The sequence below is a fragment of the Oryx dammah genome, unplaced genomic scaffold, assembly GCF_014754425.2.
Source record: "Oryx dammah isolate SB20612 unplaced genomic scaffold, SCBI_Odam_1.1 HiC_scaffold_18, whole genome shotgun sequence".
Lineage (NCBI taxonomy): Eukaryota > Metazoa > Chordata > Mammalia > Artiodactyla > Bovidae > Oryx > Oryx dammah.
Window position 1 is genome coordinate 71,491,551 of NW_024070202.1, and position 20,469 is coordinate 71,512,019.

General features: G+C 36.8%; 1 protein-coding gene across 2 annotated transcripts in view; it reads right to left on the reverse strand.

The window, feature by feature from the left end:
* Nucleotides 1-20,469, reverse strand: part of PALS2 (protein associated with LIN7 2, MAGUK family member) — a 131,676-nt gene that overhangs the window by 61,194 nt on the left and 50,013 nt on the right. For both annotated transcript variants that reach the window (XM_040259767.1, XM_040259768.1), the window contains exon 2: nucleotides 7,719-7,837. In XM_040259767.1, the coding sequence (XP_040115701.1) occupies nucleotides 7,719-7,835 (117 nt within the window). In that variant the 5' untranslated portion in view covers nucleotides 7,836-7,837. The remainder of the gene's footprint in view (nucleotides 1-7,718; nucleotides 7,838-20,469) is intronic.

Here is a 20,469-nt window from a genome sequence, read left to right on the forward strand (position 1 = left end):
CCATCTATTTTTCATGAAGTGATGGGACCAGATGCCATGATCTTTGTTTTCTGAAATGTTGAGCTTTAAGGCAAATTTTTCACTCTCCTCTTTCACTTTTATCAAGAGGCTTTTTAGTTCCTCTTCACTTTTTGCCATAAGGTGGTGTCATCTGCATATCTGAGGTTATTGATATTTCTCCTGGCAATCTTGATTCCATCTGTGCTTCTTCCAGCCCAGTGTTTCTCATGATGTACTCTGCATAGATGTTAAATAAGCAGGGTGACAATATACAGCCTTGACGTACTCCTTTTCCTATTTGGAACCAGTCTGTTGTTCCATGTCCAGTTCTAACTGTTGCTTCCTGACCCGCATATAGGTTTCTCAAGAGGCAGGTCAGGTGGCCTGGTATTCCCATCTCGTTCAGAATTTTCCACAGTTTATTGTGACCCACACAGTCAAAGGCTTTGGTATAGTCAATAAAGCAGAAGTAGACGTTTTTCTGGAACTCTCTTGCTTTTTCCATGATCCAGCAGATGTTGGCAATTTGATCTCTGGTTCCTCTGCCTTTTCTAAAACCAGCTTGAACAGCTGGAAGGTCATGGTTGACGTGTTGCTGAAGCCTGGCTTGGATAATTTTGAGCATTACTTTACCAGCATGTGAGATGAGTGCAATTGTGCAGTAGTTTGAGCATTCTTTGGCATTGCCTTTCTTTGGGATTGGAATGAAAACTGACCTTTTCCAGTCCTGTGGCCACTGCTGAGTTTTCCAAATTTGCTGGCATATTGAGTGCAGCACTTTCACAGCATCATCTTTCAGGATTTGAAATAGCTCTACTGGAATTCCATCACCTTCACTAGCTTTGTTTGTAGTGATGCTTCCTCAGGCCCACTTGATTTCACATTCTAGGATGTCTGGCTCTAGGTGAGTGATCACACCATTGTGATTATCTGGGTCGTGAAGATTTTTTTTGTACAGTTCTTCTGTGTATTCTTGCCATCTCTTCTTAATATCTTCTGCTTCTGTTAGGTCCATACCATTTCTGTCCTTCATCGAGCCCATCTTTGCATGAAATGTTCCCTTGGTATCTCTAATTTTCTTGAAGAGATCTCTAGTCTTCCCCATTCTATTGTTTTCCTCTATTTCTCTGCATTGATGGCTGAGGAAGGCTTTCTTATCTCTCCTTGCTATTCTTTGGAACTCTGCATTCAAATGGGTTTATCTTCCTTTTTCTCCTTTGTTTTTTGATTCCCTTCTTTCCACAGCTATTTGTAAGGCCTCCTCAGACAGCCATTTTTCTTTTTTGCATTTCTTTTTCTTGGGGATGGTCTTGATTCCTGTCTCCTGTACAATGTCAGATACCTCCATCCATAGTTCATGAAGGTTCCTTCATGGCTTTGTAATTCATTTCTTTTTATTCCTGAGCAATATTCCGTTGTATGGATGTACTACACTTTGTTTATCCATACACCTACTGAAGGGCACCTTGATTGCTTCCAAGCTTTGTCAATTATGAATAAAGCCATTACATTCATTCATGTGTATGGTTCTGTGTGGACACAAATTAACAGTTCACTCGGGTAAATGTCAAGGAGCACAATCACTGGAGTATGTGGTAACACAATGCTTAGCTTTGTAAGAAATTGCCAGTCTACCTTCCAAAGTAGGTGTACCATTTTACATTACTGGTACCATACCAGCAATACATGAATAGCTTTCTTTTTAGGATATATGTTTTGCAAATATTTTCTTCTAGTCTGTAGCACACCTTATTTTTCTTGGTGTCTTTTTCAGGGGAAATCTAATCAATCAAAGTTTTCATTATGCCTCATGCTTTTTATGTCTTACCTAAGAATCTAAAGTCACAGAGTTGGTTTTTTTTTCCTTATGTGTTCTTGTAGAATATCTTAGTCTTGGCTTTTACTTTTAGAGCTATGATCTATTTTTAGATAATTTTAGGATACAGAGTGGGGGAAAAATTTTTTTTTTACATATGAATATTCAACTGTTTCAGTGACATTTATTGAAAAGACTATTTATTATTTCTTCACTAAATTATCATGGTGCAAAAAGTCAGTTGACCACACATGTGGTAGTCTCTTTTTGGACTCTATTCTGTGCCGTTGATCTATACGTTGATACTACATTGTCTTTATTACTATAGAGTCACAATAATTTTGAAATCCTTCCAGGTTGTGGAAGGCATCAAATTTTGTACTTTTCCAAATTGTCTGGTCTTGGCCCATTATAAATTTCAGTATCCACAGTAGAAATTCTGGCTGGGATTATACTGAATCTTCAGCTCAATTTGCAGAGAATTTACATTATAAGATTTTGAGTCTTCCAATTTCTTTATTTATGTAAGTATACATGTATACCTTTAAACAATGTCTTTTAGTTTCCAGTTATAGGTCTTACATTTAAAAAATTTTATTCCTATTACATTAAATTACTATTTCCAATTTGTTCATTTCTACCATATAAAAATACAATTAATTATCATAGAGTAGTTTTTATCTTGTGTTCCTGGCTAACTAAATTCCCTTATTAATTCTACAGGGCTTTTTAAAAAACCCACTTGTGGTAGATTCTTAGGATTTTTGACATAGATGGTAACATCGTCCTTAAATAATGACAGTTAATTTTTTCTTCTTCAATCAGTATACCCTTTTTTTCTTGTCTTTCTGCATTAGCAAAGACTCCTAGTACCAAGTTGAACATAAGTGATAAAAGTTGAATAGAAGTGATCTTAGAAAGTAAGTCACTGTGTTCCACCATGAAGGACAATGTTAACCATGGGGTTTTAACAGATGCTCTTCATGAGGTTGAGGCAATTTAGTTCTAAGTTCGTTGAGTTTTTATGAAGAATGGATGTTCAATTTCATAAAATGCTTTTCCTGCAACTATGAATATAATCATATGATTTTTCTTATATCATTAAAATGGTGACATTTATTGGTTATCAAATGTGAAGGCAGCTTGTATTTTTAAGACACAAGTCACTTGGTAATGAGGTATTACCCTTTTTGTAAGTTGCTAGATTTAATTTGCTAATATTTTCTTAAGACCTTTTAGTCTACATTCACTAAGGATACTATTCTGCAGTTTTCTTTAACTGAACTCTTTTTAGCTGGTTTTGATATCAGGGTAACATCAAGACTAGTAAAACAAAATTGGGAATGTTTTCCTTTCTTTTTTCTAGAATAAATAATGTAAAATATTTCATCCTTAAATGTTTGATAGAATTTTCTTTGGAAGTCATCCAGGCTGAAGCTTCAGGTTTTAAATTGCAAATATTCAATTATAAAAAAACAGATACAGGGTATCCACTCTTCTGTAGACTTTAGTAATTTGTGTCTTCCAAGAAATTAGCTTCCTCTAGTTATCATATTTATTGCCATAAAGTTGTTCATAATATTTATTATTCTTGCAATTTCTGCTGGATTTGCAGCAATGTCCTCTCTTTCATTTCTGATAATGATAATTTGTGTCTAGCTAGAGGTTTACCAATTTTATTAATATATTCAAAGTTATATTGATTTTTTTCATCTTTTTATGTTCACTCATCTTTATTATTTGCTGTCTGCATATTTTAATTTGTTCTTTTTCTATTTTCTCAAGGTATACATATAATCATTGATTTAAACATTGTTCTTTTCTTATACAGGCGTTTCCCTCTAAGCATTGCTTTGCTGCACCCTAGAAGTTGTTATATATTTTCATGTTATTCAATTCAAAATATTTTTTATGTTTCTTTGTGATTCTCCTTTGATCCACGGCTATTTAGAAGAATGCTCTCTGACATATTTGGGGATTTGGGGAATAACTTTGTTATTAATTTTTAGTTTGATTTTGCTGTAGTCTGTAACTAGTTTCCTAGACTTGTTATAAGAAACTTAGTGTGAACTATGCCCAGTGTCCTGCCTATTATGAGGCCTTTTCAACTCAGGCTAGTGGGAATGCAAACTAAACTATCCCCCATCCCTTTCGAGCCCTGGAAATTGTTTGGCCTACTGTGCTTTCCAGTGGATCTTTCCTTGGACTCCAGAGGCATGCCTCACATATGCACAGGTCAGCACTCAGCCAGAGATTTGAAGGCATCCCTAAGCAGATCTCCAGGGCTGGTCTGGGTTAGCTTCCTCCTCCCCAGTACTCTGCCACAAAAGGTCCAGTCACCTCCTTCTCCCCAAATCCTGAGCTCTATTAAGACTGCTGGGCTGTTTATACTTCTTTCTGCACTAGACATGGAAACGGGCCTGAGACAGTTTCATAATGCTCATTTCACTTCTCTCCTTTCTCTCAGGCATCACAGTCCTTTGCTGCTCGTTGTCCCGTATCTGAAGATGGTCACTCTCTTCCACCCTTTTTGCTAACTCTTCTAGTTGTTTCTGGAGTGAAGGTAATTCAAGTCTATTTTCTCACCCCTAAGGTTTGGGTGGAATTTGTTCATCCTTATAATTTTACTTTTATGGCTGCCTTAAAGATCTCAATATGCATCCCTAACCTTTTTATACAACCTTAAGATATTACTTTGACTACTTCCTTGATAACAAAAGCATCTTACTGTCTGAATCACAGAGTCTCTCCTTCTTTTTGGTCTATCATCTTCACATATTTCATTTATATACATGCTATCAATGCTACAAGACATTACCATCACTTCATCCTAAAAATCAGTATTATTTTATATTTACTCCCTTTCTGTTGTCATTCTTTCTGCCTGAAGAACTTCCTTTTGCATTTCTTGCTGAGTAAATGGAGATAATTTTACTCAGACTTTGTCTAAAAAGAACACCTTTATTTTGCTTTTATTTCTGAAGGTTGTTTTTGCTGAAGAGGGAATTTGAGGTTGGCAGTGTTTTTCTTTGTGCACCTTAATGATCTCAATCCACTCTGTTATGACTTTCATAGTTCCTATTTTATAGCTAACTATTAGTCTTACTGCTTGTCCTTAAAGGTAATGTGTCTTTCTTCTTCAGGGACTTTACAAATTCTCACTTCATCTTTGATTTTCAGGAGTCTGACTGTGATATTTATTCAAAGGAATGTTTTTCTTTTGATTTTCCCTGCCAGGGGCTTCATTTGGCTTCTTGAATTTCTCAGTTGATGTTGTTCATTAGTTTTAAAAATTCTTGACCATTGTGTCTTGCACCATTTCTTCTGCCCCACCCCCTGCCCCCTTTCTGGGATATTAACTACATGTGTATTTGGCCTTTTGAGTATGTCTCACATACTGTCTTTTCTATATGTACCTTCCTATGAATTTCAGTTTAGATGTTTCCAATTGACCTGTCTTCAAATTTGTTAGTCTTCTTGTTTGCTGTGTTTAGTCTTCTATTAAACCCATCACATGAGCTGTAAATCAGATATTGTATTTTTGAGTTCTCGAATAACCATTTGATTGTTTTTCCACTCTTATTTTCCAGTAATATTTTAAATGTCTTTATTTTTCCCTCTTTCCTTTATTAAAAATGTTACTTAAAAATCTTTGTATATAAACTTTTTAAAAGATTATTTATAAGACTGTTTCTTTTGTTCTTCTCATGATTATTAGTCACATGCTCTTGCCTCTCCACAAGTCTAGGAATGTACCCTTGCTGTTTCTTCAGCAGTTAATCCATCTTTCTCCCTACTGGTACTGGGAGTTTTGGCCTGCTGTGACTTCACATCTCTTTCTTGGAAGCAGAAGTCCTTTCTTCCTTCTGGGATTTCTTTACCTTCAATGCAGGAATATTCAACTACCACTGCTTCTATTGAGAAGCTGCTTGAATGTTGTTTACTACTGAGTGATTCTTTTTTTTTTCTATTTCAATTTTATCATCAAAAGATCACAATAGCATTTCAGCTGCTCAAAAGTTATGCAGCCATTTCACTTGCTGAGAATAGTGAACAAAATGACCTTCAGTAAGGCCAACATCAATGACACAAAAATCAGTAATATTTTTATGCACAGAAATTCTCAAGAATATATACAGAGAGACACACAACTTGCTCTGTGGAAGAAAGAAAAAAGAATTTGAAGAAACAAGACCTGGCCTAAGTATTTCTGTCATTTCCTAGATAAGTGACCTTAGGCAGATAATTTTTCTATTTTAAATCCTAGTTTTCAATTTATAATGTTTTTGCAAAGATGAAATAGCAATTTAAAAAAACTCTTATAAACAATAAGCACATTATAAGATGCCTCACATAATATAATTGAGTTTCTTAATCTATATCTAAAAGCTTTAAATTAAATAAACATGAGGATGAGGTTTAAGGAGGTACACTGAGAATAAAAACTGACAACCAACAGTAAGGTAGGTATGATATTAAGGGAGGAATAAAACACTATTTTTAAAGTGGCAGTAAGAGCTCAGAATGAGCCATTTAACTAATAGGCTTAAACAGCCCTTACTTATTTCTAGGGCTTCCCTTGTAGCTCAGTCGGTAAAGAGTCTGCCTGCAGTGTAGGAGACCTGGGTTCAATCCCTGGGTAGGGAAGATTCCCTGGAGAAGGAAATGGCAACCCACTTCAGTATCCTTGCCTGGAAAATCTCATGGACAAAAGAGCCTGGTGGGCTGTAGTCCATGGGGTTGCAAAGAGTTGGGTACGACTGAGCAACTAACACTTACCTTACTTCTTTCTAAGAAACTGAAGTATTTATCTCAACACAGGATAGTGATTGATATTTGCGACAAGAAGCTTAAATTTGAAGGTAAATTATATCTTACATATTATTATTAAAGTAATACCTAATAAATTTTGGAAAGACTGCAGTCAAACATGACTAAAATAAAAATTCTAGTTGGGTGATCTGTAAGTGGATTAGTTTCTACTTAGGAACCAAAGCCTTCCTATCACGTGACCTTAGAATGATTACATTTACGAATAAAATGAAGAACTGCATCACTAACTCACTCTTACTATTAGAACACTTAGGAAGGTATGATTTTTCAGAAGTCTTAGAAGAAAATAAGTAACAGACTATCCTACAAAAAATGATCTCAGAAGAGGATAAAATCAACACTCCAGGAATGACAAGATGGTTACACGAAGAAAAGGTCAGAGATATAACAAGATTCTACTGAATAGCAAAAGGAATTATATTCAATATCTTATTAAAAAAATAAAGGAAAGAAAAGGTCAGAGACAGTGTATGGCATAGGTTCTTAAAAGTAAGAAATCATCTGAAGAATGGAAGGGCAGGGTTGTGAAACAGTTAATACACTAAGTTTTAGTGAGATTTATAAAAATTACTGTGGGAAACACTGTAATTGAAATAAAACCAAAAATGGTTGTAAAACTATATTTTTGGATGAGTAAAAATGATTACTACAGAGTTGATTATGGAAATATAGCCGGATATAAAATATCCAGTTATAAAAAAAATTTTCAAAAAGAACTAGTTATAGGAAGTCAAGAACTAAATTGAAAAACAGGTATATGGTCTAACATAAAAGAAGGAAATCAGTACCTTGCTGTTGTTGAAAATGGAGACAAAATCAGATTCCTTTTCACAGACTTCCATTATAATACAACTGTTCAGTTATTGTTTCCCTAAAACTTTAAAGTCAATAGAGAAGGCAAAATAGTCTGATTTTTGCGTAAAGTAAGATTTCATTAGTTGTTAACTGTTATCATTTGCTAACTAAGCCTAAGTTATACCTCACTTAGGTTCTAAAACACTAATCTGAAAAGACCTCTGTAAAAAAAATTTAAAAAGAATTTAGTTATCTTAAGAATAAATCAATATACCTTAGCAAGTGATTTTACAATAGGATTCTCCATAATCCCCTTGAGGAAAATTAGGTCTATTTCTTCTGCTCCCGTAGATGAGGGCAGCTCCGTAAGGTTATCCAACACTTGCTGCATTGCTGCTGAGATAAAAGCAGTATTAAAAAAACAGAAGCAAACCTTAAATTCCAAGCTATTATGAAATATGATATTAAAATAAATCAAATAAAAATACATTAACAATAAACATTCTTGAAAAACACATTAGAAAAACTGAACTGTTAAACAGTATAAATTTCAAATTGACTTCCCATGAATTAGCAACAGGACAAGTTTTTACATGCAGTTTGGGGCTTTATCAGACTATCTAATACGGACGTGAGTCTGAGTGAACTCCGGGAGTTGGTGACGGACAGGGAGGCCTGGCGTGCTGCGATTCATGGGGTCGCAAAGAGCCAGACAAGACTGAGCGACTGAACTGAACTGAATATATACTTAGAAGTTTATACTTTCTTAAGAAACACAAAATGCTAAGAAACCAAAAAAAAAAAAAAAAAAAAAGATTAGATTAGGTAGTCAAGAAATTTCATTCCAACAAGCCCAGAATCAGATGACTTTGACTATTGAATTTTATTAAACATAAAAGAACTAAAATAATTACTTTACAAACTTGAAAAAAAAAATGTAGAAGAGGAAGGAACACTTTCCAACTATTCTGTGAGATCCTGAAACTAAATTCAGACAAAGACATCACAAGAAAACTACAGCCAATATCCTTTATAAGCACAGATGCAAAAATCTTTAATAAAATACTAGCAAACTGAATCCAGCAACATATGAAAAGGATTGTACACAATGACCTAGTAGAATTTATCCCAGGAGTACAGCATAGCTCATCAACATATGATAATCAATGTTATACATTATTAATAGAACAAAACCACATGGTATCTCAACAGGCAAAGAAAAAGCATTTGACAAAATCAAATACCTTTTCATGATAAAAAAAATTCGACTAGGAACAGAAGGAAATTTTCCTTTGCTCAAGAGCATCTACAAAAATCCCATAGCTAAGATCACACTTAATGATGAAAAGTTGAATACTTTGCCATAGATCAGGAACAAGGCAAGGATGTCTACGCTTGTCATTTCTACTCAACATTGTACTGAAGGGTCTAGCCATGGCAGCTAGGCAACAAAAAGAAAAAGCATCCAGATAAAAAAATGAATAAAACTTTCCCTTTTTGCCAATGATATGATCTCATATACAGAAAATCTTAAGGAATATATACAAAAAACTTATTAGAGCTAATAAATGAGTTCAGTAAGGTTGCAAAAAAGTACAAAAATCATTTGTACTTCTATACACTAGCAATGAACACTCTGAAAATGAAATTAACAAAACCATTCCTTTTACTATAGCATTAAATCAATAAAATCATTAGAAACAAATGTAACAAAAGTGCAAAATTTTACAGTGAAACTATATCACTGAAAGAATTAAAGACAAATAAATAAAAAGATATCAAATTTTATGGATTAGAAGACTTAATATTGTTAAGATGGCAACAGTCCTCAAATTGATTGATAGGTTTAATGCAGTCCCTATTTAAATCTCAGTTTCCCCCACCCTTTTTGGTAGAAGTTGATAAGCGGATCCTAAAATTCATGTGGGAAATACAGTAAATCCAGTATAGCCAAACAATCCTCAAAAAGAACAAAGCTGGAAGACTCACAATTTTAAAACTCACTAAACTGTGATAGAGATAGACATATAACTGAGAGTCCATAAACAAACCCATTTTATGGTTAATAGATTTTCAACAAGAGTGGTAAGATAGTTCAAAGGAGAAAAGAACAGCCTTTTCAAAAAATGGATTTGGAACAACTGGATATGCATTTGAAGAAGGTGAAGCTAGATTCCTACTACATTCAAAATCATAGTCTTAATTTTATTCAGATTAGTTTTATTAATAAGTTTGTTCCCTTGATGCATCTTTAGAATAAGTATACTAATACTGTAGTTTGTTTTTTAAAATATTTTTATTAAAATAAAATATAAACATTGTAAAAAGACATTGTATTACTAAGTTGCTTATAATAAAATAGAGTAGTTCTTTGTTCCATGCTGTCACACTCCCTCCTAAATGATCCCATCCATAAGTAACTACTTTGAATTTGCAGTTTCTTTTAATCATAACTATATCTCTGGATAATATGCTAATACTGCTACTTTTGACATACTCATTTTAGGCATTACTTATTTTTGTTAGAATAGTACTAACTAATCATGCTAGTATAGCTTTTACCTTTCCCTCTTTCCAGACTGGCAATTTTTAAATAAAGTCAACAGTTAGTGCTTTTCCTATAGGACTCCTACAAATTTCTCCCCACAATATTCCAACAGACTTCTCACATTTCCAAATGCTCAAACATCAGAACTACTCCCAACTTCTGCCTTCCTAAACACTATCCCGAGCAGTCTTCTCTTGCACTTTAATTGGGACAGCTTCATCTTTAGGTCTCCGACTCAGTAGGAAGAAGTTACAATTTCAGAATTAAAGAAGTGAATGGGAGAAAAATGTGCATCTACAACAAACAGAAAGAAAACTGATATGGCGTTAAGATGAAGTCAACACTAGGAAATAAAGAATATAAGCAAAGTCTACTTCATAATTTTGCTTGAGGTCCAGAGTGTACTCTGGGCAGGGAACAACAGAATCAACAATCTTCAGAAGTATTAATATTTTCACCCTGTGGCTATAAATGTAGTCAGCTCTACTTTTCATTAGTATTTTTTTTTATGAGGACTTTTTTCTTTCTTTGGACATTCTACATTTGTCTTTATTTTTATTATGGAAAATTCCAAACATGTACAAAAAGAGATACTACAGCAAACCCAATAATTATCAGCTCTAACAATTAGCAACTCATGGCCAATTTTGTTTCATACTCCTATACACTTTCTGTCCTACGTTAATTTTGAGGCAAATCTCAGATATCATATTTGAGTGCTTATGTGTAAAAGATCAGGACTCTTTTAAGATAATGTAACAATACTGTTAGCACATCTAATAAAATAACAATAATTCCTTAATATCATCAAATATCTAGCTGGTGTTAAAACTGCCAGTTGTATAGAAGATTTTTTAAAAATATATCTTCTATATTGGTTTTTGAGAGGTTTAAATTTTTATATTTTATGCTTAATTAAACAGGAAGAAACGTGGCAGAGACTGTGAAATATATTCATGGTTATTTTGAAGATCTTTATAAGTTGTTACTGATTTTTTAATATATGCAATCTAAATAAAAACTTACAAGCCAGTCATATCCCATGTTGTGAAAAGGGAATCTAGAGTTGCCGAACATTCTCAAACTAATTTGTATATTTAACAGAGCTTTAATAAAACTGGGCTTCCCTGATAGCTCAGTTGGTGAAGATTCCACCTGCAATGCAGGAGACGCTGGTTTGATTCCTGGATCAGGAAGATCCCCCGGAGAAGGGCGAGGCTACCCACTCCAGTACTCTTGGATGTCCCTTGTGACTCAGCTGGTAAAGAGTCCGCCTGCAATGTGGGAGACCTGGGGTCGATCCCTGGGTTGGGAAGATCCTCTGGAGAAGGGAGAGGCTACCCACTCCAGTATTCTGGCCTGGAGAATTCCATGGGCTGTATAGTTCATGGGATTGCAGAGTTGGACACGGCTGAGTGACTTTCACTTTCACTTAATAAAACTACCACAGACCCCGTAAATAACCATGTTTTCAGGCCAAGCCTGGCTTCGTCTTCCCCCAATTCACTAGGGAAATGACCTGGACGGTGAGCTCCAGGGAACTTGGGCTGAGGAGGCAAGAGGGTGGGGTAAACTGCTGCAGTTCAGCACAGGTTAGGAAAGCCAGTCTGGGTGAATGGTGTGCTGGTTAAGGTTGACAAGAATCTGGTATTTGTACTCCTATTAATTTTTGAGAAAAAGTAAATCATGAGATTCACAATGAAATCTGGAAATTGACCTCATATCCCTAGAGGCCTCATGCCCCCAAAGACTTCAAAGAAGAGATGATATCTGACTACCCAGACTCTGGGATATCAAGTGCAAACCTTGCCTCCTCATGAAGGATGGTCCAAGACTGCTACAGCTGGAAGTCAGAACTGCTACAATTATCTGTACAGGATGAAACCTTGCCACCATCTGTGTCTCTGAAAACCTACTTCAAGCTGATGGCCAGAATCCCTATTCCTTAACGGGCAAGATTTTTGGATCCCATCTGCTACATCTTCTGAAACACTAACACTCTTTTCAAGGGTGTATGCAAAGACCTCACTGATACCTTGCTGGATGGTTGAGACAGTCTATGGGACACAGGACTCTTTCTGTGGCCAGAAAAAATACCCAAACTATCAGGAGGCCCTGACCGAGCTAGTGCCTGTGGTCAAATCTCAAAGTGGGAGCTCTCAGTCAGCAGCCAAAACCTAACCCAGTGGCCCAACAACCAACAGGTGACACACCTCCGCTACAGTGAGAAGAGTAAACATATGCTTCCTCAAACCAAAGATCTTGAAGGAAGCTACAGTGGACAGCATGGATTTTAACTGTTCAGTTTCACTTATATGTGGATTATTTTCAAGAAATATGTGCTAGAGTACTAAACATCTGCTGCTAGTTGAATCTGCCAACACGGAACTGCAGAGACAGTTTAGGGGGATTTTTCCACTGTGCAGAGGATGGGTGGCCTTAATCACCCGTGCTGTTGAAGGGTCAACCGTATAACACATTGGGGAGTATTCTGTGATGGAACTGAAGGATTCTCATGGAAGACTGAGACAGACCAACTGCACTGTGCTTGCCAGGCAGCCCCAGGTCATCTGATTCTGAAGGCCCAGATTGGACCAGCCGAAACCCCACTGAGTCCAGAGATGTTAGAGCTTATACCTAGAGGACCACTCTCCAGCACTTTCTTATGAGCAGTTTCAGAACATCTGCTAAGGCTTTACTGTCCCCTGGTAGAGCTCTTTTCTGGAGTTGAATTCAGATGTCATTCTTAATGTTCCTATCAAAAAATTCTCAGTTTACCCACCCTGTTCCAGGTTATTTAATCACAAAGAGGAGAGTTGAGGTGAGGGGTCTTGGAATTTTCCCTATCTTCCCCTTTTGAGTGAAAACTGGGTTTTGGGTGTCTCACAGTTGACAGGCAGGAAAGGCAGAGAGAAACTGGTGAGGAGGTTAGGTGAAATGGTGAGTGAGGGTGTGGAACAATCCACTCTGGTGCTCCAGTTGCACCAGGCTGTCAAACTTCAAAGCATCTGCCCTGACACCTTCATTCCATACTCTGCTGAATGAAATAAGTAATGTTCTAACACCTGGCATAATCCCATCTCCCTCACTTGTTGGGATATTATTGGACAGTGTGAAGAAACAATTGCCCCTAACAAGCCAATTCACTGGCTTGTAAATTAATTATCTAATAACATGAACTATCAAAAAATATAATAGTTCTTTTTAATTAAGTCATCCTAAAAGCATATCAAAGATACACAAGAAGATATGCAAAAATTATAACAAGGAACAGTGAGAGAATTGACCTTATAAACTATTAAAACATTAATTAGATCTACAATAAGCACTCTAACATGGATTACCATAAGGCAACTCTTATACGTAAAATCCTTAATACATGAAACAGAAAGCTGTTTCATATAGTGACAATGCTACAAAGCTGAGCTGGACCCAGAGAAGCAGGGAAGTGTCCCAATTTACTCAGAGATTCCAGGAAGAAAAGGAAAGTCCCAAAACTCAGAAGGTAAGTTTCCTACAAGTTCCACTCCTCCTCCTCTATTACGAGAGGATGGACTCTAATCAGAAGCTAGATTCAAAGACATACAAATGGGATTCCTACTTAAACTAGAGAAAAATTAATATATTTAATCTAGACCCTTCAATTACAAATATGAACAAAAGTAGAATAACTAAACATGAAAACTAAAGGCAAGAATGTAACTCACCGAGTTACAAGGAGAGATAAGAAAGCCTTCCTCAGCAATTGATGCAAAGAAACAGAGGAAAACAACAGAATGGGAAAGACTAGAGATCTCTTCAAGAAAATTAGAGATACCAAGGGAACATTTCATGCAAAGATGGGCTTGATAAAGGACAGAAATGGTATGGACCTAACAGAAGCAGAAGATATTAAGAAGAGGTGGCAAGAATACACAGAAGAACTGTACAAGAAAGATCTTCACCCAGATAATCACAAAGGTGTAATCACTCACACAGATGATGCTGTGAAAGTGCTGCACTCAATATGTCAGAAAATTTGAAAAACTCAGCAGTGGCCACAGGACTGGAAAAGGTCAGTTTTCATTCCAATCCCAAAGAAAGGCAATGCCAAAGAATGCTCAAACTACCACACACTTGCATTCATCTCACACACCAGTAAAGTAATGCTCAAAATTATCCAAGCCAGGCTTCAGTAATACATGAACTGTGAACTTCCAGATGTTCAAGCTGGTCTTAGAAAAGGCAGAGGAACCAGAGATCAAATTGCTAACATCTGCTGGATCATTGAAAAAGCAAGAGAGTTCCAGAAAAACATCTATTTCTGCTTTATTGACTATGCCAAAGCCTTTGACTGTGTGGATCACAATAAACTGTGGAAAATTCTGAAAGAGATGGGAATACCAGGCCACCTGACCTGCCTCTTGAGAAACCTGTATGCAGGTCAGGAAGCAACAGTTAGAACTGGACATGGAACAACAGACTGGTTCCAAATTGGAGAAGGAGTACGTCAAGGCTGTACATTGTCACCCTGCTTTTTTAACTTCTATGCAGAGTACATCATGAGAAACGCTGGGCTGGAAGAAGAACAAGCTGGAATCAAGACTGCCGGGAGAAAAACCAATAACTTCAGATATGCAGATGACACCACCCTTATGGCAGAAAGTGAAGAAGAACTAAAGAGCCTCTTGATAAAAGTGAAAGAGGAGAGTGAAAAAGTTGGCTTAAAGCTCAACATTCAGAAAATGAAGATCATGGCATCCAGTTCCATCACGTCATGGCAAATAGATGGGAAACAGTGGAAACAGTGGCTGACTTTATTTTTCTGGGCTCCAAAATCACTGCAGATGCTGATTGCAGCCATGAAATTAAAAGACGCTTACTCCTTGGAAGAAAAGTTATGACCAACCTAGACAGCATATTAAAAAGCAGAGGCATTACTTTGCCAATAAAGGTCTGTCTAGCCAAGGCTATGGTTTTTTCCAATAGTCATGTATGGATGTGAGATTTGGACTATAAAGAAAGTTGAGCGCAGAAGAATTGATGCTTTTGAACTGTGGTGTTGGAGAAGACCCCTCATAGTCCCTTGTACCGCAAGGAGATCCAACCAGTCCATCCTAAAGGAGATCAGTCATGGGTATTCATTGGAGGGACTGATGTTGAAGCTGAAACTCCAATACTCTGGCCACCTGATGTGGAGAGCTGACTCCTTTGAAAAGACCCTGATGTTGGGAAAGATTGAGGGCAGGAGGAGAAGCGGACAACAGAGGATGAGATGGTTGGATGGCATCACCAACACAGTGGACATGAGTTTGGGTGGACTCCAGGAGTTGGTGATGGACAGGGAGGCCTGGTGTGCTGTGGTTCATGGGTTCGCAAAGAGTTGGACATGAGTGAGTGACTGAACTAACTGAACTGAATTTCAAGAAACATTAACTGCAAAGAAACAGGCTTACTTCTTACTCGGAGGTTATTTTAAAAAGGGGTGGGGGGAAGGTGGGAGATAGAAAAAAGAAAGAGCAAAAGAAAGAACAAGATTAAATTAAATTAGTGTGTGTGGGGCGAGGTTAGGAGTGGGATTGCAAGAATCAAACTGAAGAATTTTTCCACTAGAAAGGGCAATGAGAGAAAAAGCATGGAAAACCTGTTATGGATCATGGAAATCTAGGAGAAGAAATTAAGAAGGAAAGCAGAAATTAATCCTAGGGGGAAAAAAAAGTGATAGATCTGATCACTACGCTGAGTGTTTCTAAAGGTGAATAAAAAAAGGCTGATACTTGGCTAGTGTGACTAATAAAAGACAAGACACAAACAACTTTGGAAGTGTAATGAAAAAATAACTGCAGCATAACAAAGATTCAAAAGAAAACCCAATGAACTTTAAAAATGTAGTCAAGCAGGGATTTTCTAGTAAAATGTCAATTACTGAAATTTAGGAAAAAGGTAAAAATGGAAACAGATCATAATGGAAGAAATTCAAAAGGTTTTCAAAGATCTACCATTTAAATAAGATATTAGGCCTAGATAGGTTTGAGAATAAGTTGTATCAAACCTTCAAGACAGAGATTTATTCACATTTTAAAGCAAAACACAGGAAAAGATCAAAAGCTTTCCGAGTTCTATATGGATTTCAAAATTCAATAAAAAGTATATATTAATACTAAACTCCGTATGAGTATATATGCATATATCCCAAACAACATATTAGCAAACTGAATCTAACAATGTCTTAAAAAATAACAGTACATAAGCGCAGTTTATCCTAGTAATGTAAAGATAATTTAACATTGTGTGTTCATGTGTGAGATGTAGCTCCAGTCATGTCCAACTCTTTGTTACCCCATGGACTGTAGCCCGCTAGGCTCCTCTGTACATAGCATTCTCCAGGAAAGAATACTGGAGTGGGTTGCCATGCCCTCCCTCCAGGGGACCTTCCTGATCCAGGATTCAAACCCATGTCTTTTATGTTTCCTGCATTGGCAGGCAGATTTTTTACCACTAGTGCCACCTAGGAAGCCTAGTTTAACTTTAAGAAATATATAATATAATTTAATATATATATGACAGTATACAACCCTCAATGCTTCAAATACATGAAATAAAATTTAAAATTTCGAATGGAAAATCTTACCATAACATGACTAGAAGAAAACCAGAACAACTTTATATCAGAATCTGTATGAAGCATTATCCTTAATGGAGAAATGTCAGAAGCTTCACCATTAAAGTCAAGAAGAAGACAAGAATATCCACTAAGATTACTATTTTTCAAACCTCTATTAAACGTTTTAATCAATGTAGAAAGATGTTACAAAACAAACATACACACGGTATAGCTATCTACTTAGGAGAAAGACTAAGGAATCAGCTGAAAAATTATTTGTAGTTAGTTATAAGAGTATGACTTGTGTCTTGCTAGACACAAGAGCAATACAGAAAAATCAATGAAACTAGATCACTTTCTAACACCGCACACAAAGATAAACTCAAAATGGATTAAAGATCTAAATGTAAGACCAGAAACTATAAAACTCTTAGAGGAGAACATAGGCAAAACACTCTCCGACATAAACCACAGCAGGATCCTCTATGATCCACCTCCCAGAATTCTGGAAATAAAAGCAAAAATAAACAAATGGGATCTAATTAAAATTAAAAGCTTCTGCACAACAAAGGAAAACATAAGCAAAGTGAAAAGACAGCCTTCCGAATGGGAGAAAATAATAGCAAATGAAGCAACTGACAAACAACTAATCTCAAAAATATACAAGCAACTCCTGCAGCTCAATTCCAGAAAAATAAATGACCCAATCAAAAAATGGGCCAAAGAACTAAATAGACATTTCTCCAAAGAAGACATACGGATGGCTAACAAACACATGAAAAGATGCTCAACATCACTCATGATTAGAGAAATGCAAATCAAAACCACAATGAGGTACCACTTCACACCAGTCAGAATGTCTGTGATCCAAAAATCTGCAAGCAATAAATGCTGGAGAGGGTGTGGAGAGAAGGGAACCCTCCTACACTGTTGGTGGGAATGCAAACTAGTACAGCCACTATGGAGAACAGTGTGGAGATTCCTTAAAAAATTGCAAATAGAAATGCCTTATGACCCAGCAATCCCACTGTTGGGCATACACACAGAGGAAACCAGAATTGAAAGAGACACATGTACCCCAATGTTCATCGCAGCACTGTTTATAATAGCCAGGACATGGAAACAACTTAGATGTCCATCAGCAGATGAATGGATAAGAAAGCTCTGGTACATATACACAATGGAGTATTACTCAGCCATTAAAAAGAATACATTTGAATCAGTTCTGATGAGATGGATGAAACTGGAGCCGATTATACAGAGTGAAGTGAGCCAGAAAGAAAAACACCAATACAGTTACTAACACATATATATAGAATTTAGAAAGATGGCAATGATGACCCTGTATGCAGGACAGCAAAAAAGACACAGATGTGTATAGCGGACTTTTGGACTCAGAGGGAGAGGGAGAGGGTGTGATGATTTGGGAGAATGGCATTGAAACATGTATAATATCATGTAAGAATCGAATTGCCAGTCTATGTCTGATGCAGGATATGGCACGCTTGGGGCTGATGCGCGGGGATGACCCAGAGAGATGTTGTGGGGAGGGGGGTTCAAAAAAAAAAAAAAAAAGAAAAATCAAAAGTTTTTCTAAATAACAGTAAAAACCAATTTAAAAACATCACTGAGAGAAAGAAACTACATTCATGACAGCAACAAAATTTACAAATAAGAAATAAGGCTAAAATAGAGATGTTCAGATAGATATGTGATAAATATAAACTATACGAAAGGATACTTGGGCTTCCTTGGTGGCTTAGATGGTAAAGTGCCTGACTATAATGTGGGAGACCTGGGTTCAATTCCTGGGTAGGGAAGATCCACTGGAGAAGAGAACTGCAAACCACTCCAGTATTCTTGCCTGGAGAATTCCAAGGACAGAGGAGCCTGGCAGGCTCCAGTCCATGGGGTTGCAAAGAGTCGGAAACAACTGAGCAATTAACACACACACACACACACACACACACACACACAAACACACACACAAAGGACATTTAAAATAAATAAATGAAGAGACCATGTTCTGGCAAAGGACAATCCAATTCTATAAAAATATTAATTCTCTTCAAAACATTTCATACAAAAAAAATGAATGAATAAATCCTAACAAATTCTAAAGGATTTTGGGGTAAACCTATTCTAAAATTTAACTTGAAAGAGAAAATATGTAAACCCACCCAATATGTTTGTAAAAAATCAGATGTAAAGAAGGTGCTGGTGCTATCACATATAAAAACACTATAAATTAAACTGGTACGGTACTGGCACAGCAACAGAGAAATCCTGACAAGCTAATTAGGATTTAATATATGCAGAAGGTGACATTTCAAATCAGTGGGGGGTAGGCTTCAGTTAAATATGGTAGATTGACTACTTATGTTTATAGTCTTTCCCTCTAGGATCTCTATTAAAACAGAAGCAAAGTAATAATAAAGTTTTTTTTTTTTTTAAAAAAACCCATAAGAATAAAGAGGGAAGAAAAGAAATAAAATAGCAAAAATATTTGAAAGTTTGGAAGTGGTAGGAATAGAAACTGGAGGAAAGGAAGCAGTAGATTCTACCTCCTAAATATTTCTAGAATAAAAAAATTTGTTCCCATCATGAGTCCTGCTGCTGCTGCTGCTAAGTCACTTCAGTTGTGTCCGACTCTGTGTGACCCCATAGACGGCAGCCCACCAGGCTCCCCCGTCCCTGGGATTCTCCAGGCAAGAACACTGGAGTGGGTTTTGCCCAGACTATATAAGAGCTTTCTACATACATACACACACATATACACACACAAGAGCTTCCTACACACACACACACACACCCCTCTCACCCACAAGATACTTATTACAATGTAAATTATACGGCCTTTAAGTCTTTAAAATACATTGCTAAATTCAACAATCTGCACCACCCTTTGTGGCTTTAGGCAACACAATCTTTCCCGTGTCCTGATGCAAACAACTCCTCCCAACTTAACACCACTTTTGTGTACTTAACTCATACAGGTCCTTCGGAAGCAAAATTCCTATATGTCCTTGGAGGCTCCAATTAGGGTAAATTCTTCTAATGCACATTTTTGTAGTAGTCTAAGCTTTATAACTCTGATAAAACAAATGATGTTGATAACTATTTATTTAATGTATAATTTCTTTCTAAACTCTTAAGTAATAAGCACAGAAAATCTGTCCTGTTCAAATATATATTCCCAGCATCTAGCCCACAGTGTGGTACATCACCAGTTCTCAGTAGCAGAGTTTCAATCACAAAAATGTAAAGGCTATGGTTTTTCCTGTGGTCATGTATGGATGTGAGAGTTGGACTGTGAGGAAGGCTGAGCGCCGAAGAACTGATGAGTTTGAACTGTGGTGTTGGAGAAGACTCTTGAGAGTCCCTTCAACTGCAAGGAGATCCAACCAGTCCATTCTGAAGGAGTTCAGCCCTGGGATTTCTTTGGAAGGAATGATGTGAAAGCTGAAACTCCAGTACTTTGGCCACCTCATGGGAAGAGTTGACTCATTGGAAAAGACTCTGATGCTGGGAGGGATTGCGGGCAGGAGAAGAAGGGGACGACAGAGGATGAGATGGCTGGATGGCATCACTGACTCGATGGACGTGAATCTGAGTGAACTCTGGGAGTTGGTGATGGACAGGGAGGCCTGGCGTGCTGCAATTCATGAGGTCGCAAAGAGTCAGACACAACTGAGCGACTGAACTGAACATTTTTCTGTTACCAAAAATAAAGTATAGCTTTCAAGTTATATGAGCTTCCCTGGTGGCTCAAATGAAAAGAATCCACCTGCAGTGCAGGAGACCCGGGTTCAATTCCTGGATTGGGAAGATCCACTGGAGAAGGAAATAGCTACTCACTCCTGTATTCTTGCCTGTAGAATTCCATGGAGAGAA